At 34.7% G+C, this 24,962-nt stretch overlaps 1 protein-coding gene across 2 annotated transcripts in view; it reads right to left on the reverse strand.

Moving 5' to 3' along the window:
- Positions 1-5,621: 5,621 nt before the first annotated feature.
- LOC138701275 (ras-related protein Rap-1) overlaps positions 5,622-24,962 on the reverse strand; it is a 718,590-nt gene continuing 699,249 nt past the window's right edge. For both annotated transcript variants that reach the window (XM_069828000.1, XM_069828008.1), the window contains one exon: positions 5,622-21,893. In XM_069828000.1, the coding sequence (XP_069684101.1) occupies positions 21,579-21,893 (315 nt within the window). In that variant the 3' untranslated portion in view covers positions 5,622-21,578. The remainder of the gene's footprint in view (positions 21,894-24,962) is intronic.

A 24,962-nucleotide genomic window follows, 5' to 3' on the forward strand; every position in this document is an offset into this window, starting at 1 on the left:
AGGTGGTGCTCAATGTGACGTCCATTCATGACAATGCATTTTTCTGCCCTACAATACAGCAGACTACCAGATAATCATACCGTAGTTGACACCCCTGGCATGGAATACTGATACGTCGTAAGGAATACTGAAAACAAAAGTCTGGTTGCGGATATGAGCTGGGTTCAGCAGAGATGGTGTTGTAAATTTTGGTAATCAGCATGTCTAGGTTGATGAAAATCCCCATGCAGTTGAAGAAATAAGGCATCAATTTATGGGCAGGCGTTCTTGGTGATAGATAATAGGGTCATACTTGCTACCACAGAGATTAACTGGGGATCGTTATCAGGACTTTCTTATTAACGTAATAACACAAATTTCAAAAAGTGCGTGATTCTTTACGCCGAGGGGCAGAGGAATGCATTGTCATGAATGGCCGTCACATTGAGCACCTCCTATGAACAAGTGTTCAGATCTCAGAAAGTATGTGTTGTAGGACTCATGTTTATTAGACATTATTTTCTTGTTTTGATGCATACTAGCACTTCCTAAAATATTAGATACTTTTTTAACACTCTGTATATATTTCTGGATATTGTTTATGAAGGCATTTGCGACGAGACATTAATAAGGGGAAATAACACGTAATTTAATTCTTTAAAATTATTTTGTAAAGTTGTGCACAAATTGATCTCTTGTCACTGAAAATCTGGAACATTATAATATCACAATTTTCACAAAGTAAAAGTTGACGGCTTTACAGTCTTCCTGTACTGTTCATTTCACCATCATTATCAACAGCTACGAGGTATAGTTCTGTTCATACGTTCTGATCTTCGAGCTCTTCAGATTGATCGCCTACAGGGGGTAGCCAGTGGTAGCAATTCCTACCACTGAGATTTTTATTTTTTTTTACGCGGTTTTTTAAATTTTCTCTACGTGCACGATACATGTTTTCTCAAACTCTCGGTAAACAATTCAACAAAAATGAATGCATGCGCAAGGTACGGTAATTTAGATTTCAGAACTGCAATTTTTCATGTTCAATTTTCTCTCTCCTCGTCCATCCATTTCCTATAATTTTCTAACCATCTTGCTACCACTGAGATTGGATATTGCGGGCGCCCTTGGGTCCTTCTACCTCGTCAGTGAACTTCCTCTTTTGTTTTTTTGTCTATCGAACGATATTAAGATTCATTCGAGAAATTCTAGATGTAGATATTATTTGGATATAGTGGGAACAGATTTGCTGTTATTCGTATTATCTTATCATAAACGTTGACTATATCCAGTTTTAACTCGATGTAGTAATCTATCTCTTTATTTATTCTTATAAATTATTATACTAATGATCTTAGAAATATCGTCTGGAATGACTGACTCGAGCTATGCAGACTGTTGTTTAGGTGAAGTCCAGGGCTGACTAATATATGAGCCGTTCAGAGCAGAAGTGGTGTAAGTCAAAAATGGGTAATGAGGGTTAAAGTAAACATTCTGTAAAATACAGCGCAAAGTAGTAATTAAAATTAATTTTATTTAAATTACACGTATTAGTAGTCAGTGCATAGCAAGAAGGACATATTAATTGCTACTTTGCGCTGTATTTCACAGAATTTTCACTTTAAACCTCAATACCCAATTTTGACTTACACCACTTTTGCTCTAAACGGCTCATATAGTTCACATAAGATAGCGAATATAAAAACAATTGAAATCTCTTCTGTTTTACATTTTATAGTATTTCACACAAATAATTAAAATTATGTCATTTGTATTTCAAATCATTTACCTGATACAATAATCTTTTTTTGAATAAACTAACATTCCATCCGTTTAAATATTATTAAAAAATAGACCAGGGACGTATTTTGTTAAACAAAGAGAGTTTAAATGCTAATTCTATGAAGAGAAAATGCTTCAATATAAGCTTACGAAATTCTGGAGTTCATAAACATGATTTGAGTTCTAATTTGATATAATTTACGTAATTTCAAAATGTAATATGCAAAAAAAAAAATCATAACTACTATGCGCTTAAATTAGTATTATAATAATTATGAAATTGTAGCACAACGCTTAATAAGAAACAAGGACAAAAAGTAAAAAAAGTATATACAATAAAATTAATTACAGCCATTAAGTTTGGAATTATGCTGCTTATTCCATTCGTTAAAATTTTTTTTTCAAAATGTTGGAAGAATGATATATCAGTTGGCCGTTTTTATTGTTATTGAGTTCCTGTTTCTGTTATGTCGTATAGATGGCTTGTGTTCATATAACTGATTCTAAATTTTGATTAATGTTAATGATATTTGTGGTTAAGGCGGTGGTGAGTAATGGTATGTAAATTTCCAATCCTGCATTTTTCTATGTGACTGAGGGAAACCATGAAAAATCCCAGTCATATTGACCGCCCCGGGGTTTGAACCGGGAACCGAATACGAGTTTCAAACTGTACAGTCTGAGTCAACTCGGTCAGTTTGGAAAATGTTACTGCTAGAAATATATAGGCCTATTAGGTAGTTGTCAAGATCATGCATATGTTAATTAAGGAGCTCAGAAAAACAGAATATCCCTTCTCAAAATATACTGCCAAGAAATGTCAATTCCTAGTCCTGGGGATAACGCATTACAATTTCAATTATAATAGGACCTACATGTAAAAACCTACTTTACCGAGGATATTTCAATGTGAGGACTCATATAATGAAAAGATCTCAGGGTAAAAAAAAAAAAAAAAACTAGCGAGAGAATCGGTCGGGAATTAACTGAGTCGAATTCTGTTAGACTTTTGGTGCAAGAGACGACTGTAGATAAGGTTTCCTTGGACATTGATGAATCGAGCGATCTTTTCTATAGTTTTTATTAGCATCATATTCTCAACAGTCTTTGTAGCTATAAGAGTTGAGAAGTGATCCCAAATGACGTTGGTGCATCTCAAATGCAATGTAGGAAATTAAAAAATATGTCTCTTAAAATTGGTCATTCTAATTTAATGTTATAATCGTTTTAAGTAATAGAACATCATGAAAAAAAATTATCAATACGTACAATTTTTGTTAGTGTATATCAAGTTTCAGTTACTTTACTTAATGCGCTTTTCTTGTGTAGGCTAATAAATTAACATTTCAATACTATACGCAAATACATACAGACCATTTCATGATCAGATAACATATATTTAAGATGTAAGACATTATCATGTACAGCTATGTTCATAACCGTCAAATGAATTAGCATAATTGATATAGCCTATATACAGAATATCTTTGGTTTACACAACATTCTGTGAAGAAAATAGAACGAAATATGTTCACTTAATTGATGTGATATGCGGCCCGTCGAGTTCTTCAGAAAGTAAAGTAAATATATTTTAATTGGTTAGAATAATTTAATAATTGACTAAAACAGCAAATCTTACTGATGCTGAGTATCATTACATAAATGCTAAAGGAACACAAATTGAATCATGATTGCATTATTACGAGATAATAAGCATTCTTCCCTTAAACCTTCAAGGTGATCCTGTAGAGAATGTACGACGTTTTGAGTGAATAACGGGAAGGTACTCTAGGATGTGCTTACATTCATGCATCCTGGAGCATTTCAGTCACAATTTCACTAAAAGCTAATCCTACAAAATAATGCAAAATATTGTTTAATGAAATGAAAAAGAAAATAACTAGTAAGTAAGAAAATAATATTTTTAAATAACCTTTAACATAAATCATGAAGTAGGCCTACTTCTATTACGAAAAAGAGTGATATCTCTTTAATAATGTAGCTATTCTAATAGAAATAATTTTTAATTTGATACAGTGTATTTTTGATATTAAAAAGGTTGGAAAAATATGAATTTAATACGTAATTTTGGTATTTCATTATCACCATACGTTTTTGAAGAATATTATTTATTGAAGTCTATAATATTAGATGATAATTAATAATATTGAATTATTATTGTTATCAATAACCTACGTAGCAGTATATTCTTGGAGAGGTAATTTCCTAAAATAATAGAATCCTCAGAACACACTGTTACTAAGCGAGAAGCAATGAAAACTAGTGATTACCGATTTCACTTCTGAAAAATTATTCATGCAACATGAATATTTAATTGTATTAATTATGCAAAATTATATTCTTTATAAGTAATCCATTCTTATATCATTTATTGAACTATTTAAGAATGTACTGTTGCTAGGTTGTAAAAGTAATATTTAATTATGTGTGACCTCATTTTTTAGATAAAATATTTCATGAGACATGTAAAATATAGGCCTACTTTAATGGATCACAAGATATAATGTTTAGTTAGTTGTGGCTTTATCTTTTGCAAATAATACCTTGTTAAGTGTGAAATAATCATTAAATATTAAAAAGTTCGTGGCAGAAGAAGATATCAGATAATAGAGACGTTAAGATACATGGATCATATGCGAGACTAAGAGAAAGAAATTGGGAAGGATTGGAGAATGCTGGGTTTGCAGTGAAAGACCTGTTTGAAAAAAAAACTGTGCATGAATGAATGAATATTAGAAACCAGTATTTCTTTATTAGTGGTAACATTTTCGGAAGATACGTAAGAATATACTGTTATGAAGTAATAAATAATAATATTTAACTAGATGTTTGTGATCTCTATTTTTAAAGTGCTGATTTGAGAATTATAAGCATATATTAGAGTAATTCTTTATACCATCCTAGCATTATGAACAGGTTGTTACTATATCCAATATCGTTTGTAATCGGCTTATTATAGCACACATACCAATAAAAGCAATGACGTAATCGCTATGACGAAATACCGGAACGCTTGCTAACTTGCTTATCACTTCTATGCGCGACGTAACAAGAAATGAACTGCAGGACAGAAGGTAAATTATCATTTATTTCCAATCTTTAACAATTTTCTATCACTTTTGTAATATCACATAAAACAGTTCTGTGATTCAGAGAAAGTATAATTAACAAAATAAAGGAACATTTGTAACATAACCTGCAAGGTCATCTATTTCTCTTTATTCAATGTCAATGCCAGGTGCAACTAATCGATACGGACATATGAAGACTGTCAGCTATGGATCCCGAATTTCTTTCATAATTTATTTCCTACAGTTTATAATGCTAAGATGTCATACAGTGTCGTATCCACTTGTTGCATAAATAACTATTATAGCTATACTTTCTACTTGCCCTCTTTTTCGTTTCTATATTTCTCAATTTTTAATTTGATGTCACTCAATATTCGTTGGGGAAAAATAACTTAAGTAAACGTTGGGTCAGAATTAATAAAAATTATCAGACTTTTGTCTTTAGAATAATTATATCATTATAATGATAATTTACACATGAAGTTTATTTTTTTTACAAAGAAAGCATTTTATTGTTTCAAATTTCCAATTATATACTTAAAACTAATAAAAGACTTCATGCTATTCACCTGTAGGAATAAGTCTGAATGTTGTCTACATATTTATTATCACTATGGTTAATAATTCAGTACTTGAGTAGTTTTCAGCAGTATCCATAACATATTTTAACACCCGACGGGTACACATAAAAAATCAATCAATGATAAAGAATGAGCGTGTTGATACATGGACAAAGTACAAAGAAAGTCAACATCTAAAAGCATATAGTACAGACTTGTCTATATATTGAATTTGTTCATATTTACATGTTCTAACAAAAATACATTATCAAGTCATTACATAGAAAGTGGAACTAAAGTATGAATATATTCTAAACTCAAATAACATTGAAAACTATAAATATGAAATATTGAAGCAATGTGTTGTTAACTACAATAAGTTATTAGAAGAAATATTGGATGGCTTAGTAAATGAAATGTACAACCACTCAAATCCTCATAGAAAACAATCTGACGTACAGCAAAAAAAAAAAAAAAAAAAAAAAAAAAAAAGATTATCTCTCTCTGAAATATTTGCCCTTCAACATAATATACGATACGTAAATTATTATTTAATATGTACCTACCTAAAATTTATTTCAAATTAAATAAATTTTCCGGTAATTGACATATAAATCAAGAAATGGATCATTTCTATTTTGGACATTCAAACAGTCGATATGGAACAATACCTTTGTTCCAATTAGTAAGAGAAATTTTCTGCAATATATGTTGAAATTATATTATACTACAGTTATTCAAGTTTGAAGTTCAGCAAAAGTATTTTTGATCATTTTTATTTTTATTATAATATTTTTACTGTCATATGTTAAATAACTTTATGACACAATGTTTCTCAATAGACATGATGAAGTTTTTTATGGTTTATTTCTTTTTCTAGGATAGAACATAAATACAGTAAGTCATTATAAAAATAATATTCTGAAATCTATCTATACTGCAAGAAATTGCATATACAGAGTGTCCGGAAAGTCGCGCGTTTTAGGAGATACGTATTGTAATGCTTAGTGTTACTATTTTTTTTTTGTTTTTTTTTTTCTGGTGAATCATACTGACGCTGGAGGATAGTACACAAACAGTACACAATCGCGGAGCGCTGAAGTACACGACAGAATATGAGGAAATGACATTGTTGTTATGTTTCCATGGTTACCAATCATCTTTGCGGTTATGTTTATGTTCCCATCGTGAATGATGATACGACTTTTTTTATTTTACCGTAACGTTTACGTTTTTAATTTAACGCTTATGTTATGTTCAATTTTCATTGTGAATGAGCCTTTACTCTGCGAACGCGAGGGTTGATGACAGCGCTGGCTGAACGAGTTAAACATACGTCATTCCAATAGGCAGCTGCTGTTAAGCAAGTTTGCTCGATTGTTAAGCAAATTCAAGACAACGGACCGATAGCAGATTTGCCGGAAGTCCGTGAAACAGTCCTAGCAGAGCTCCATGACAATCAAAAATGTCCTTACGTCGGACAAGAATTGAACTGAACATAATTACTAAAGGGCACCATCCGTGATATCTGGGGACTGTAGTTTTTTTTTTGTAATAGATAACACTATGCTCAAAATTTTCACAATTACTTTTTTTGGTACATTTATCCTTCCAGATACCTAAAATGCTACATTTAAGCAAAACAAACTCGCGAAATAAAGCAAAATTTGGATCATTGTATGAAATATGTCAATAACCATGAAATATATCCCCCTCTATCGCAAAAACTATTAGATATGTACCAAAATTATAATGAATATTGTTAAGAAACTTGTTTGTGACGTTTGTATCAGTTAATTTGTCAATCACTTGGTTACGCCATTATTTCTGCATTGTCTCTATGGATATCACAGTCTACTATATACAGTCACGAAGCTTGAGTTTTGAGGGTGCTAGAAACAATAGACTGTGACGGTACTGTTTTGCATTGCCTGTAATGAGGCGATATTAGCGATCCTAGTGGTGAGCAACTATCTATGTTTGCATATTTACTACGTATTGAGCTTCGCGACTGTATATACTACACTGTGATGGATATTGTGTACACCCATTTTTAACATCTCTAGGTCTATCGAAAAAGATCGATTTCTGTAGTCGACTGCAGCAAAGATTGAAGAATGTTGTTGTATATAACATTGCATATAGGCCTATGGTTACCATACTTATTTTATGTTTTGGTGACGCTGATATCATGAGATGTGATATATGTGTAAGCAAAAAGAAAAAAAGTAACAAGTTAATTGACAACTTAGTTCACAAAATACACACCAAGATAGTGGCAGGTTTAACACCGAAATTACTCATTTTATTTCACAAAAAATACTGTCCGTAATGGTAGGCCTACTTTAAAAGAGATTGCATCCATATACGCTGCAGATTATGCATCGTCGGGTTGAACATGACTATTTCACGGACTTCGGATGCTCGAACATTCCGATTACGGAAAATCTGCAACAGCTCGCGGTTGTCTTGAATTTGTTTAAGAATCGAACGACCGTACTTTGCTGCACCTGCCTACTGGGGATGTCTGTTAACCTCATCAGCCACCGCTCTGTTGCCAATCCTCACGTTTGCAAAGTAAAATGATCTAACACTATTTTCCAGCGTCAGCATGATTCACCTGCAACGAAAAAACAAACAAACAAACAAACAAACAAACAAACAAACAAACAAACAAACAAACCGTAATGCTAAGCATTACAAATATGGTTTTCCTATGATGTGGGACTTCTCGGGCACTCTGTACTACAGTACTGTTATGAGTGGTTAATTTTTTATAAGGAGAAATTATTAAATCTATATTAATATTATATTTTTATTATAAATCTACATAATTTATAATGTCGCATACGTGTTGATTGTTTACAGCAATATACGAGAAACTAAAATTAAATGATACATTATCCAGTCATTCAGTGTAAACAGTTTTTCTATATTGAATAAAGTGCATCGTATGAAAATAAAAATAATATTTTTCTGCAATAAATCCACTTAATTCCCATTGAAATTATTTACTGGCTGGCGTCTGTCTCAATGTTCACTATTCATAAGGACTCACATAATGAATTTTGGAAACTGCATCGTACACTGATTGTTTTCTTAAAGTTTTACGTAATGGAGCCATAGAGAACATACCTATGTTGACAAATGTCGTGAGCCTTGAGAAAATGTGTTTCCAAACGAGATTTATTTCTCCTCTGACATTCCACTTATCGGCAGTGGAAGACGATGGTGCTTGATTGAAAGATAAGACCGATGTAGTCACTGCGTATTCATGATATGAAGGTCGAATATAAATGCAAACAGCTATTTCTTTCATGAGAAATTAATCTTTATTGAAAAATAATTATTGCAAATTATATAGGAAGCTCTCGATAGTCTATATTAATTTCCTGTCAAAAATATAATTTGACGATCCCATTTATTTCTCTTCGCATATCATAAACAGCAAATATTATGAATTTGTTTGGATATCTGTCATGTTGAACTGGACATGCTGTATGTAGGGCGTAGGGCATAGCTTTGGCTCTGAGTGGAAGATGTCCTACTGTCTGTGTTTGAATTCTGCCTTGGGTATGAATATCATATGTCCTTTGTTAAATTATATTATGTTGTCGCAACCGGAAGATCGGAATCATCACACCACATCATTGAAGTCCCATAATTCAATGTTGGCTTTTAAAAAGTATGAGAATAATCATAAGGAAATTCTGGACTAAGGTATGTTAGTAGATAGATATAGACCACTCCTAATAATAATATATATATATATATATATATATATATATATATATTTAGTATCCAAAACTCAAATAGAGAGTCGAAAAATAGAGTTTTCTGATTAAATTATAGTCTATATTTATAGAGCTAAATGATGCGTCAGTGAAAACGTATCGGAATTAGTTATACCCTAGATCATATATACTCATATTTCTCGGCGTTATAGGCTTTAACGGTAACAACTTTTGTCAGGTTTACTATGCTGCCATCTAGTTGTTATATAAGGAGTCACGTTATAACTCCCATCTTTTTTTTTTTTTTTTTTTTTTTTCGACCGGCCAGAGGCCGTTTTCCAAAGTTATCTATTTTTGTTTTCTGTTTGTTTTACCTTTGGTTTCCTTGTTTTTTACTTATACTAATACAATCACAACACCCATGCCCGAGGCAGGACTCGAACCCACAACCCTTCGGACCAAGCGATAGGGACATGCCGTGCCCCTACCGCTTGAGCCATCCGGGCCGGCGTTCTGAATTGCATTAGCGACTGTACTGCCGTCTCGTGTTCGTTTTCGGCGGAAGGGTGGCGATCCTGGCGGTTCTCTTCAAAGTGCAACCGATTTTAACATAGGAATGAGCAATCTATATTTGATCTGGGGTTATACTGAATATATTGTAAATTATTTCCCAATATGTGTGAAAGTTGTGTAGTTTACACGATTTTAGATAAGGATAGTAGTGAAGATATTAGGTTCGATATGCTCAGCTTAATGGACAAGATAAAACAACATAGAAGTAAATGGAGCATGTCAACAGAGTGGATAACAAAACAAATACACCCCACAAATAGCATAAATCCTGTATAAGTTACCTAAAAATCCTTGCATCAAATAAATTCAACCTTCATTTGAGAATTTATACGCCAAATAATTTAAGATAACTAAATTGTTGGATGATCGTTCACCTCTGCTAGTACAAGTACATCTAAGGTCAGTAGTCAGCTGGTCGGCATTGGTCCTCCATGGGCTTTCGCGTCACGAGTTGTTTTTATGAAGGAATGTAATACATGCAATGTTTGTGAGTGAAAATAATGTTTTTATGTCCTAATATGAAGAAACCATGAACTTGACACACTTATTTTTTTTTCTGAGTTTCCATTAAGTTCATTTAAGTGTTTAAAAAATCGTAAGAATACTTTCTAGATCTACAATTTAACTTTTACGGCTGTTAAATGCTGACGACTACAATGTCGCTGCTGGTGATGAGGATGATCATGATCAGAGACAGGAACTTTGGCAGAATGCCTTTTTAAATGTGTTAAATCTATCTTCATTTTGAAAGTAAATCTGTACGAACTATACCTTTATGATTGAAACATCACAGTTTTATGTTACCCTTTTCTGCCTTTTTAATATAAATGCATAATTTACAAAATAAATGCTTTTTTGCCTTTATTTGATTATTTATCTATTATTTATTAATTTATTATTAAAAATTGCCTACAGGTATATTTTAATTTATTTTTATAACCGCTACAGTGAAAGTGACTTCACCGAATGTATATTATTGTCTTTCAGTCAGTTCATATTCTCTTTGCAACAATGAGTGTTGCCGTGCAAAAATGTATAACATTAAGCGTTTTAATTATCGCTTGTGTTTATTTGACAAGGCAACAATGAGTGCGGGTCTAACGTTATTTTTCTTTCAGTTTTCATTGCGACGTTGTTGTAGCTAGCTAAATATTTCATAATATCTCAACATATCAGTACAACCAAACACAAAAATGCACTTTCCAAGGCTACTGGGTAGAAGATTTCTTTGCTTCCAACAGTAATTGCAACATCGAGTCGAAAATCTCAATTTGCATTCGACTTATGTAAATCTTTTCTTGCTACCGAAATCCCTTTGTGGAAAGTGCAAGGTTGTGAGTCTAGTGCAAGGTTTTTGTAATTGCCTTTTATTGCTTATTTTAGCTATTTATAATGCCTTTTTTCCTGCCTATTTTAGCTATTTATGATGCCTTTTTGCCTGCCTATTTTAATGATTCATAATGCCTAAACTTCCGGTCTCTGATCATGATTCATGATTATTATTATGATGATAATGAAAAAATTATGGATGTATTTTTTTCATATCTCTAGAGGGGCGTAATGTACATTCATATTTAGACTACATTTGATTTACATATGGTTGAATTCTCGTGATATGGAGTTAGCACTATATCGCATGGCCACCTTGAAGCACAGAATACAATTACGAGGGACAAATATCCGTGTCTAAGTCAGGATTCGAGCCCACAAGGGCGCACTCATTTCTGTACTGCAATGAAAGTGCAGTCGAACCAATCAATGACGGTAACGTCAGAGAGTAAATACTTAAGATAAAAGAAACAGAATTTTCCTTTGCCATTTTGCGTTATTTCGTTTTATTTAGTGGGAAATCGTGTTTGTAGGACAAATTCTATTGCAACATCGCAATAAATTCAATAGCTGGCAGACTGGCTCGTTTTACGAGGGTTAGATCCGTGACGGGTCTGTATACTTAGGCACGATTTTGCCCCATTATGCGCCATATATATCCGATGATTGTCTAAATCCGACAGATGGTCTGAGTGGCATTTGTGAACCCGATACTGATAGGTGAATCATCCTGCCTCAGTCGCCGATAGAGTCAGATCCCTTCCGCATACGAGTAGCCTGATGAGTCCCAGGGGCCCTGAGCCCCAAGCCCTTCCAGTGGCTGTCGGCTGACAGGTGAGTCATCCTGCCTCTGATAGAGCCTGCGCATACGAGTAGCCTGATAAGCCTCAGGGATCCGAAGCCCCAAGCCCTTCCTATATCAGCATCGGAAACCCAAGACTTCATCCAGCCTTTCTTGCTATTGCAAATGATTGATGAAATAAGGTGGGGGGGGGGGTAGCGTGCTGGCACTTGAGCCACAGACGCGGCAAATTCAATAGTACTTGCAATCGTTCTCCGCAGCAGTGAAGGGAAATTATGTAAACAAACACTGTATGCTGCACTCTCCGCTCTGCAAAACGCTCTACTACCTACGTATTCAGGCGATAGGTGAAGCACCCGTGTACAATGCGATAACAACGTTGCCAAACATCCATTACTTAATTATTTATAATGATTTATTAATAATTATAATATGAAAATACTCTTAAACCGTGAAGGTGAGAGAAACATTATGCAAAATATTTATTGAAACTGGGAACTGTAATGTAAAGACGTTTGTAAAATGTGTATTTCTAAATATATTCAAAAGAAAATGGGATAAAAACTAATCATGTATAATAATTACTTCCAGGAAATGAAAGCGCAAAGAAACAGAATGATAGAGGACTTTTCCATTCATACTATGCTAAAGATAATAATAATATTTATTTATTCTGCCGAAGTTAAGGCCAGCAGGCCTTCTCTTCCACTTAGCCAGAAACAAAAGAAGCTGATACAATTTTACAGACTAATATTTAAAGAACACTAATAAAAATTAATATAGTCATATAAGCGCAAGTTGAATAAAATAACACAAACATACTAAATAATAATTACAAAATAATATAAGGGTAGAAGTTACACTCAATGATTATGCAAGCGATAAGTGAACCAATATTACCAATTACAAGAATAACAAATTCAAATGTAAATTATAACTGTACAGCACTGAGGAAAATTACATATATACACACAAAGTGGAATTAAACATGAATACTGGCCACGTGTTTAAACAATTTATTTTTAAATTGCAATTTCGTTCGACAGTTCCTGAGGGAGCTGGGTAGGGAGTTCCAGAAACGAATTGCTGATACTGTGAAAGAGGAAGAATAGTGAGCTGTTTTATAGCAAGGCATATATAATAAAGGGTCATTTTTAGAACGAGTACCCAGGCTGTGATAAGAATACGTTCCTCAAAAAGATTGCCATTGAACCCTTCCACACTGTATATACAGAGAGAAAACATAGAAAGTTGGCCATCATGATAATGCATCAAAGCGAAGGAAATTGAGTTTAGAATAACCTTATGTAACCTTATACATAAAGTCAGAATACTTTTTAAACTTGATTAGACTACATTAAAAATTAAGCTCACATAGAAGTCAAAACACTAGTACATTAGTTCATTCATAAAAAATAGAAATTTGTGTGTAGAAATCCATTGATATTTAAGTATGACCGTAATTTGTTTTTTTTTTAATAAATTATTAATAAACAAAGAAATACACAAACAAGGTCCGTTGCGAGAAAGCCGACGGAGGGCCCAAACTTGTCAGCCTACCGCTTGCCTCGCGTCCACATGCCTCAGCAGAAGTGAATGATCATAAAACTAGTACGGAAGTAACGTGTGCTTAGCACGATGATCTCCCCCAGCCGTTATAGCTGGTTATACTTCCACAAATTCATCACGATGTTGGATGAGCACTAGTCCCATTCACCGGCGCTGGCCGAAATTTTATGAGAATATTTCTTCCCCCATGAAGATTCGAATTATCACTCATTCCGTAACGCTAGTTTAAGGCATGACTCCTTAGGTTACACAACTACAGGAAGTTGGAAAATTCTTTATGCTCGACCATGCCGAAATGTAGTAATTATACATCTGATAGTAGCCCTTTAATGCACCTCATTAAAGTACACCTATTCATTATAGTTCAGTTGTTCAGCCAATGAGAAATCACCATTGTAGCATTATAAAAGCGCAAGTATCGATTATTCTCGGATATGCACTCGAAAGACAACTTGCGAAACGTCACGGAGGGTGGAAATCCTATACTGTCGCAGAAGGTTATGTTCTGTTACTATAATAATTAGCGTTAATTGTAAATAATATTCAAATAAATTCAATTTGTCATCTCGTTTTCAATTCTAAATCAATTTCCAGGTTATATCAAAATTAATGTTCATGTTATTCTCTAGATTATATCAAGGTCAATGACATTCGTTCCTCGGAAAAAAATAAATACTCATGAATACTTATGAATAATTTCAAGTTAGAAATATGGTCGATCATAAAAAGTCGTATGAAACTTGCTTATAATGGTAATTAAGACGCTCGTATGAAAATTATGAAACTCACTTGCGCTCGTTCCATAAACAAACATACTCGCGTCTTAATTACTACCATTATAGGCTCGTTGCGTAATGTACTATTGTTGCATTCATAGTAATACTGAAGTAAGTTGTAAGGGCATAAAAAATTCCTTATTTCGAGATATGAATTTGGAATGAGAGAGAAAATGACAAAAAGAAATTCAAGAATAACTTCAATAACTTTGATGTGTTACATTTCGAAACGAACGTTGGGGATGAATCGAAATGAAGCAAACCGGCAATAAGCCCCATTCTTTTGTGACTGAAATAATGTTTTACTTCTATGCACATATTATAGCCTATTAATAAATCAACTATTTCAGAAGGTTTCTTACTAGAGATGAAGAGAACTAACTGCCGCTCTCGCTTGCTGTGTTCTTTGCACTTGTCTTTCGAGTCCCGTTTCTTCATTCTCGAAATAGCATTTTATCGGCGTGGAAATATTTCGTAACTTTGAATAACATATATCATTGGAATAAATAACATTATAAATGTTTAAATGAGACAAAAAGACAAAACAGAACAGTATCTTAGTTACGAAAATGTTCTGGTTCTATTATATGATATTACCTATGGTTATGTAAATAGAAAAAGAAAACAATTCTCAAATAAATTTACATTTCTAAGAAACATAAAACATAATGTTAATACATTTTTACTTGAGATTGCACACTTCATCTCAAACATATGAGAATAAAATTCTTAGGCTTTTAATAAGGGCCTAGTAATTAAATAAAGACTGGGGAACGATTTATTATACACTGAAAGGTAGAGATGATGTTCCAAATAGGCTACTCGATTGTTTATACATATATAACAGTTGTCAAAGTAGATAAAAGTTCAGTCAGATATAAACAATTGTAGCGATTCCAGGCTGTTTGACGTTCTGGACTTCGGGAGTGATCAATCTCGACGTTTCGAAACACTCACAAGCAGTCTTTACATCAACGACGCGACTTACACAATGTTGTCGTGCGGGTTTTCGGCTTTGCCGGCGTTGTTAGTCTTGCTTTCTCGATCGTTGTTCATCTCTAGTTCTGACTTTCGCATAATTCCATAATATACTGTATTAAATTCTCATAAAAATATTTATTGTATCTTTGGTTATATGTAGTAAACGAAATACATAAATAAACATTTACTATCAGAAGTAGTGCTTTTCTAGATCATAAGTTCTTCTGTCAATAAAACTTAGTGTGTGAAATGCGGAAAACACCCAATAAAAGCAAGCTAGTAATTCGGTCTTTACACACTAGATGGTAGGAGTGTCCGACTTTGTTGGCGTCTGTGGTTCCTGTTCGGGAAATAATAATATAGGAAATTGAAAAAGAAGTCCACCGCTGTCTGAGTGGTAACACATTTAACTACAAATAGCATGCGTCGGATTCCATCCCCGGCAGGAAGTGAAGTTTCGTTTTCACTTGAGTCTGGAAATGCGTTTCTTCTTTCATGATCGAGGATTAAACGTGAAGATAAGTAATGACAGACGATGGTGTGGATTAAAATAAATAATCAAATTAATTTGGGAGAACAATGTAAAGTTAAATTAAAATTATCTGGTGCTCCCTAGTGACTATAATAGCGGTAGCTATTCTATTTGAAAGTCTAGCAGAGCCTGGGTTCGACTCTCGGCAAAAAAATTGAAAATTTCTATCTTTCATATCTTAAGTTATGGGTTTCTTATGTGCGTACGTTACACCGCGCGTAAAGTTCTGCCATTCAAATTATCTACAAGAGAGGGAATGGAACAGAAAGCGTACTCTTTCAAGTAGGGCTAATTGAAGAAGAATAAGAATATAATGATAATGCAAAAAATAGCAAATTAGAATGACTGCTAAATGTTGTGATTTCCTGTATTGTTTTAGATGGAGATCAGATATCATGCTAACTTCATGTAACGAGATTACAGTCGTGTTTCAATCTAGTTATTAAGTCGGAAGAATAAAATAAGCCCGATGACAAATCCCAAAGGAGAATTGAAAAAAATGTTCGATACATTCAAAAGCATCGTCAATTCAGAATTAGTGAATTGAAGCATTAAGGTAAGCGTTCACTACATCGTATCGCACTCATCGGACGAATCGCACGGATCGGAAAAAGACTATCTTTGCTGTAATTGTTATGTAACCCCGTTCACTACATCGTATCGCACGCATCGACTCTCGGTAAATCAGTCCACGTTTCTCGGATGAGCAACTTTTCCGATGCGTGTGATCATGGCCTTCTTTAATAAATCAATTTTAATTGCTCAACTGTTACTATTATGTTGTGCCATGTTCAGTGTCGCGCCAAAATGGCACTTGTAGAAAACTGCGAAGAATTATATAATTTGAGGCATTCCCATTACAGTAATCAAGTCGTTTCTTACATATATATTATGTAAACAATATCTCTTTCGTTTCTTCCTCTTCAATTAAGAAGCATGACACAATTACAAATTCTTATTCGCTAACACTCATGATTAATACACCTAACCTCAAAACTCCCCTTTTCAGCAATGTCAATATCGTACGTCATATGTTTTAAACAGCTGATAGGGAATCCGATGAGACGATGAGGTAGAGTCGTTATAGTGAAAGCACTCCACTTAAAATATCCGTTGCGTGCGATTCATCCGAGGAGTGCGATACGATGTAGTGATCGCTTACCTTTAGAATTTTTTTTTTCATAGAACGAAATATCTTTCAAAACTATTTTCTCCATCTAGTGCCATAACTACGAATAAGCTTACAAATCATTACTAAAATCATAAAGTAATAATGATGCAATTCTCCCTCGGAATTTTATGGGAGGAACTGATGTATCCGCTTACTACATCACCAGCAGATCATGAGATGAGAACGTGATCAACTGAGCGTCCGCGCATGTTGCAGTTTTATACTGCTTCGGAGAAGTAATAACGTAAAATTTAAATGGAAAAATATTATGACAGCTAGAATATCAACTGTTTCAGCACTTGGTGGATGTTTTATTTGACATGCATCGAATACAATACTTACACATCTTGTTGTGGTTTACCAAAAAACAAAAGGAGAATCTTTCTTAGATATTGATAATAGAACAGAAAGAATTATCAATTAAGAAGTGGAAATACATTTTATTTTAAATACGGAATTTCTGAACAATAGAGACTGTTTGTTTTGGAAAGAGTTTCTATGAAATAACATATTATGTCTCGTAGTCGTCTTGAAGTCCAACATTATACAGGGTGAAAGAGAAATAGCTTTGCAGGTTTCCAGAGCGAATAGCTTATGTTGTATGTAACAAAAAACTACAATATATTGGTGGAAAGTTCATAGTTTTTTTTTTTCAGAAATTTTTTTTTCTCAAATGTTTAACAATCTCTATCGCGAGTAGGATCATGATTTCTGTCCATATCGATAGCAAATCTAATAAAGAATAATTTATCCTTCTGGTGTATTTCAATAGCGTGCACGGTTTTCGTGTAAATTTAATTTTAAAAACCCCTAAATTCAAACTATTGCACGAAGCGAACGCGTGGCAACGTCTTGACAGCTTACGTACGGAGACTCACTGAGTTCGTTGACCTCTTGCATCTGTATACGAGCAGAGTGTTTTACCGACGATGTTTGCGGACTGCAGAAATTTTAAACTAAACTTTCTAATTAACCGTGCATTTAATCACGAATCGTAATATAGATTTTCTATTCATTTACGTGTATCCTATCGTCTCTTCCAATCTGCAAGGTTATTTCACTTCCTTTATATTAATTGTCCTTTTCGTGTGCTCCTATATCTAATAAAGTTTATCTTGATAATTTACCAGTCTGTTTGTGATACATTTATACGATTTGAGAATACGTACGTAGAGTGCTTATAATGTTCCAAATCACTATGCAGAGGAGGAATTCCTATAAAACTATGAGAAACAGAGACTGCAGAAAATAGAGAACTGTAGTATACAAATTATATTTTCTCCTGCCTTGAACATTTGTAGACTCTCACATTAAATTACTTTCAGCTTAAACTGGAGATAAAACATTTTTTGAAGATATTGATAGAATGTGAAAATAAAACGTAGTATTTTCAGTACCGGTACAAGTTTTCAGTAAAGGTAAACGTAGAGTATCTGCATAGACGCCATGAAGGTGCACGGGGGCATGAAGGTAAAATTTCATACTTTCATGACTTAGGCATTAGAATGAAATGGTGTGGTGTCAAGGAAGTAACCCGGTAGTCATTTTGATAGGAGGCTAAATGGACCAAGGACCGTTCTGAATGTTTCAACGAGAAAAATTTTTATCATCACTCGGGACCTTCTAATTATTCTAACAAGGGAACTATCCGACGACCAGAATGTTTTTTATTTTTATTAAAATAATAAATTATTTTTAGTAATTGACACCTCTTCCACCTGTAGCTAGGAGTGATTCCATGTTTGCCACTGAGTTTGTCTCAGATTTTAAAATTTCTACATCAGACCCGCGCGTAAAGAACACGATATAATGAATGCAATACTGGATTATTTTTGTTAGGGTTTGTTTAGATATTTCATTACTACATCTAAAGGAATAATATGCCTTTCGAGCGTAAGCAGCTAAAGATGAACTCTGACGGAAACTATCAATGATATTGCAGGAGGCAGGACATTTGGTACCTTGCAAACAAAACTGTGTTCATAAATATGTTTTCTCCGAAAGCGTATTCCACGGGAAAGAACTGAATTCTCTCAAGAACAGTGAAATCATTTTACTCGGACTGGTTCCTTTTAAATCTGTACATTTGGATAAAGACTGCACTCGATCCGTCTGTATAGTATGCTATCTCTTCCCTATTGTCCTAAAAGAAAATGGCCTCGTAAATTCTGTTCAGTAGACAAAGTTTGAGTCTAAGTACAGAAGAAAATAGAAGAGCCAATCTATAAAAATGCTCCAGAACAGGCCTCTGTCATGATATTTGAGGAAAAGAACCTCTGAACTTCTCAAACTACAGTACGATTATTTAGTCCTGACAGTCGCCGGAGATGTGCGCTTAGGGCAGGCGAGTCCATTTAGTTACACCAAGGGGTGTTTGGGTTATTCACTCGTTTGCCTTCGGAGCGATCGGATGTCATGCGTGCGGTAGAGCGGTATGTTTCCAGTACAATTAAGCTGTACTGCATTCCTTTACTGACAGGTCCACACCTGTGAGGTAACGGTCAGCGCGTCTGGCCGCGAAACCAGGTGGCCCGGGTTCAAATCCCGGTCGGGGCAAGTTACCTGGTTGAGGTTTTTTCCGGGGTTTTCCCTCAACCCAATACGAGCAAATGCTGGGTAACTTTCGGTGCTGGACCCCAGACTCATTTCACCGGCATTATTATTTTCATTTCATTCAGACGCTAAATATTTATTTATTTATTATTTTTCTAATAATTGTAACATAAAATATAATATATATAGAAAAACTTTAGCTCGCCCCTGAAAAAGTAGAAATAGTGCTCAGGGGCGGATTCCTGAATTAAAAATAACCTAGATGTTGATACAGCGTCGTAAAATAACCCAATAAAAATTACCGACAGCTCGCCCTTATCTCTACTCCGGAATTCTCCCCACTCCTCATATAACTTCCCCTCTTTCGCGTCGCTGAGCTTTCAGGACTAAATAATCGGTCTGTGTTTGTAAATAGTCCAAAACTTAAAATACGAGATATTGTTTGTACTGAAATTAATAAGAAAAGGGAAAAATATTTATAAATAAGCCTATTATTAACAGACAGCTTATAGTATCTTTATCTTAAGAAGCCATGTATAACAATTTAGTGTGGTAAAAGAAACAAAGAACAGTCGCTCACATATTTGACTCTAAAGCAGTGAAACTCAGAAATGTGAAAGTTTTGACCTTCCATGAACTTAACTAAAATCACCACAACAAATCAGTGTAAAATATGCTAGTTTCTTAGAAAATGAATGCCATTTTCAGGAACCTAATTTACTGTGTGCAATGACGGTACGTGATAGACATTTAAGGCTCAGTGTTCAGCGACTTCAATGAGACCGCCATTAAAATAATTTTAATGTCCAGTAATGTTTACAAGCTATTCTATGTTAATAAAGAACTTGTTTTTACCAATAACTGCGCCTGAATTTATAGTGAGGGAATTTTCAGTTACGACACAGTTTACTTTGAATAAGACTACAAAATTTATGAGATTTTAGGTTCTCACATTACTAGTTGTCTTCAAAAGAAAAAAATTGACTTTGGAAACGTGTAGTGAGACTTAACATCTGCGATATGGTGCGATAGCCAATTAGAATATACGAAATGCGAAAAAGTAAGACAAACGGCATGACGTAAAATATAATAATTTGTACGAATAAATTAATTTCCCAAAACGCCATCTTTTACCCCTATAAAAGGTTCCAGGACGTTTCGTCTAATACAGTCCATCTATGGACAACCACGCAATAGGTATTAGGGCAATAGACAATATGCCCGCGCATAATACACATACAAATTTTGTCCATAAAACATTTTGCCCATAAAATAAGTTATTTGACTAAATGTCGTTTCGTCCATGGAACATTTAACCAAATGTCATTTCGTCCTTGCAAAAGAAGTTCGGGACTGAGAAAAACTGAATATTTGCTCTACGGTAGGAGCTCTAGAAAATTTTGAAAGGGGAAAAAGCCAAAAATGGACGTAACCTATTAGTTACCACATATGGGGGAGGCGTAACCTACAACGGGCCACCCCCTCAGGCTTCAAACACCTAAGTCTATTTAAATGGTACATTGTATCGACAACTTTGATGCCATCTAACGACAAAGAGTGCCGTTTCTGGACACGGATTCATTGTTAAAAATTCTTGTCTTGAACCTTTCCATTACCCAACAAATTTCTATGTCGAATTTTTCAGTATTAATTTCGTTAACTTATTTTCAATATTATAAATGTTTAAAGTAATCATTATGTATTTTGAGTAGTGCATTTAACCCATTTACACCGAGTGTCAGGATGGCCACGCTATAGGCTTAAAGAATTACGTGGCTGCACCTAGTGTCCAGTTCCTTGTAATATCCGGTACAACGCTACAGAGTAGGAAACTGTTCAGTCTTTCGGAGTTTTACTCCGATAATTCCGAAACGTCAGAGGTATTGTCTCAATACGAGTTGAAAATATGACATTCTTCTTCTGATTACAGAACTCGTCTATTGAAAAATATTGTTAAGTTTTAAAATTATTATTTTGTTTTATTTTATAAATCAGACTTCTCTATTTAAAGAATGAATTTATTTCGATTTTTGTGCTTTTATGTTAATATTTTAACGTTCATTCAATGGGTATATCGCAAAAATATCAATGAAGCGACACAGAGAAACATAAACGTTGTGATAGTGTGTATCTTATGAGCCGTCTTTACGATAGAATACAGGAGTTGCGCTTTCCTCCGCTTTGTCGCTGCTGTATCTGCTGCAGATGCTGAAGCTGTGCCGGCGAAGGGATGGCCGAAGAATTTGCGGACGCCGACGCCGAGCCTTCGGATATCGAGTGCCGCGGTAAGGACTGCCTGCGTCGCTTGCGTAACGCTGGACTCAGGTTGTACTTGACCTTGGCCTGAGCAAGCAGTTCCTTGAACACTTGCGACACGTTCGTGTTTTCTTTTGCGGAGGCTTCCACGAAGCCATTTTCCCAGTCTACAGTGACGACAGATTCTGTCGTCTCCACGTCGACCTGAAACAAACAGAAATTTATTGCTCTCGTGAAGGATCACAATCCTTTTTTCAATATATTTGACATTCGTTAATAGCTTCAAAATCATTTATGGAATAGACATAGGCCAGTGATGTCAAAGGAAGCGCATTTTTCTGACCTTGACGTCGTGAGCTAGGTATGGAAGGAGGAAGGATTATGTTCAAGCTTGGTTCAGGGATTTTGACCCCTGCGAAAAGTAAGTAGATAGACTAAGAGCGAGTTACTCATTACTACTAGCGGGCTGGGTCACACAGGTCAGGCCACGCAGTCATAAAACCTAACACTTCCTTCTTATCATGTCGCGATACACTCCGTCTTAAAACACGTCCCGCTACTAACCACTACGTCTTTTTACTAAACCTTGCCATAATGACTTATATTTTCTTGACATGAGTGTCCCTCAGCTTCGAGCATAGATATAATTTTCATTCTTCCTCTTCCCTCTTCCCCTCCTATGCACATTTGAGATTATTTATTTCTTATGATGCAACACACAGCTCACTCACTAGCCAAACAACCAAGGACAGGGGCCATTAACGCTGATTCGAGCTGTACGTATATTAATAAGTAGCCTGTTGAATTAAGAAAACAGTGGTGTGCAAACTTCAAATGGAACGTGAAATTTTATGTCGTTATTTTTATATGGCTTCTTTCTATTCGATATTATATAATTATATTGTGTGTAAAGCAAAAGTACTAGCACTAATTGCTTAATATTGCAGTTGTTTTAAATGTTAATAACATAATAAACAGTTAAGAAGTAATATTCACATAAATTCCATAGTAGTACAACTATACTGTACTAAGTGGATGAAACACATCATTCATAAAGAAAGTGATATCTCAAAGAAAGAGATTGAGTATGACATGGTAAGTTAGAATTGATATTGATGGTATCTTTAGCCTTATAAAAGTAATCAATAAACTAATCAAAACAATATTATAGTACAAAGCAAGTTACCTATGTAGCCTATACGTTTTAACCGTAACTAATATTACATAACAAAACTCTTGGTGAGCAACTTCTTATCATTAGAATATTAAATTATTTTCTTGAAATGTGCTGAAGCTAAAGAGCTGACGTTTTTACAACACATGGGCACATACAGTATCTTTTGTTTATGATGTAACAGTAGTTGCTTTGTTAATTAATTTCTTTGCAAACATTTTCCATGCTAATATTTTCAAGATTTTCAATATACTGTCTTCAATAATACGTATTTACTATATACTGGATTTACGAAAACATTGTTTCAGTACTTGTAAGACTACTAAATAAACATATCTGAAAATTTCACTTTTTCTGTAAAAAAGTTTAGAAAATATTCCTTTTGAATAAAAAGCAAACTTGTGAAAAATGAGATTAAAATTAAAACTTACATTCTTTTAATGCACTTATACTTCTCAGACAAATCTAAAAATTAACATGGATACAGTTTTAACAAGTTCTCTTCCCTTTATCCATTGAATCAGTGCTGGTCATCCCTGTATATAGCTCGACCAATTGTCATATATTACCTCACACATCTGTCTCTTTCTTTTCCGTTGTAAAGCGCTCAGGCTCTCCTGGGCTCTAAAGCGCGCGCTTGCGCCTATGGGCATCAGTTGACATGACTGACATAGGCTATGAACTATTGAGAATTCTGCTTTTCTTAACTACAACAAAATAAACACTGCAACACATCAATAATCGGTCGTAACGCACATATTTAGTGGGGAGACCCGACCGCTCTCTCACATGGGAGGAAAACGAATCGGCTGTGGATGACAGTGATTTAGATCTATTCTCCCATAGAAATAATGCACCGGTAACAGGCAAGAAGAAAATTTTATTTTTATCAGAGCATATGTTCAAAGTGATGTCCACCTTTCTGGTTGCAAGAATCTTAGACAATTCTGCACGTAAATTTCAACATAATTTCCCTGGAGCTACCGTCTCTTCGAGACAGTGCGTAACTGAACTGTTTAGAAAGTGGCGAGAAACAGGGTCTTTAAGGCAAAAAGAGAAACCGAATGAGGACAGTTTTGACAAAGAAAAACTTCAAGCAATAATGCAGCTAAGTCCTAGGAAATCTTCAAGCCGATTAGCACAAGAATGCGACATGTCACAAAGATCAGCATTAACAGGAATGAAAATCCTGCACTTTCATGCTTACAGTGACAGTGGTACGTAGATTACAGCAAGGGGATCCAGCCAATCGCGTGAATTTTTGTGAGTATATGTTGCAATCTGTTCATGACGGTAGACTACTGCTGATCCTTTTCATTATTATTAATAATATCGGATGAGGCTTGGTTCCATTTAAATAGTTTCGGAATAAAACGCATTTGGACATTGAAAATCCTCATTTAGCGCAGGAAGTTTTTCTTCACGAACAGAAAGAGTGTGTCTGAAGAATGTGTTTCAGGATTTTCTACACCGATGTGATTCTTGCATCCAGAAATACATAATTTTCGACATATGCTTGGATGAAGTTCAAGATGAACATAACGTATTCTTAGTACCAGTTACCGGTGTATTGTTTATACGGGAGCATAGGCCTAAGTCACCGCCATTCACCGCTGATTCGTTTTCCTCCCCTACAGAGAGCGGTCGGATCTCCCCACTAGACACGCTCACTACGACCGATTACAATGCCAGTAAGTTGTATACATGCCGCACACTGTATGTCCTCTATAGCAGCCGCGGCGAAAATGCGACTCACGAGCACATTGTGGCTCGCAGTGATAGTTGTGCATTTCTACCTCCCACAACCCCACCCTCTCACTCACTGGAGTCAAACTCCGTTCCATTTGTATTTGCCTCTGATCTGCGAGTGGCGTTTCGTCGCAATGTCTCTCTCCAATACATGTACTGTACCTCTACAAAAACGAACGTTTCAAGTAGGATGGGAGGACGCATTTTTTTGCTGCCAATATGGTGAGAATATTAAATGTATGATTTGTTCGCAAGTATTACAAGGAAAACTGTTATATAACATAAAACGGCATTATACTACATGTCACCCACATTATGAAACATTGAAAGGTAATTGTTGTTGTTGTCAT

The sequence above is a fragment of the Periplaneta americana genome, chromosome 1 (genome assembly GCF_040183065.1).
Source record: "Periplaneta americana isolate PAMFEO1 chromosome 1, P.americana_PAMFEO1_priV1, whole genome shotgun sequence".
Taxonomy (NCBI): Eukaryota; Metazoa; Arthropoda; class Insecta; order Blattodea; family Blattidae; genus Periplaneta; species Periplaneta americana.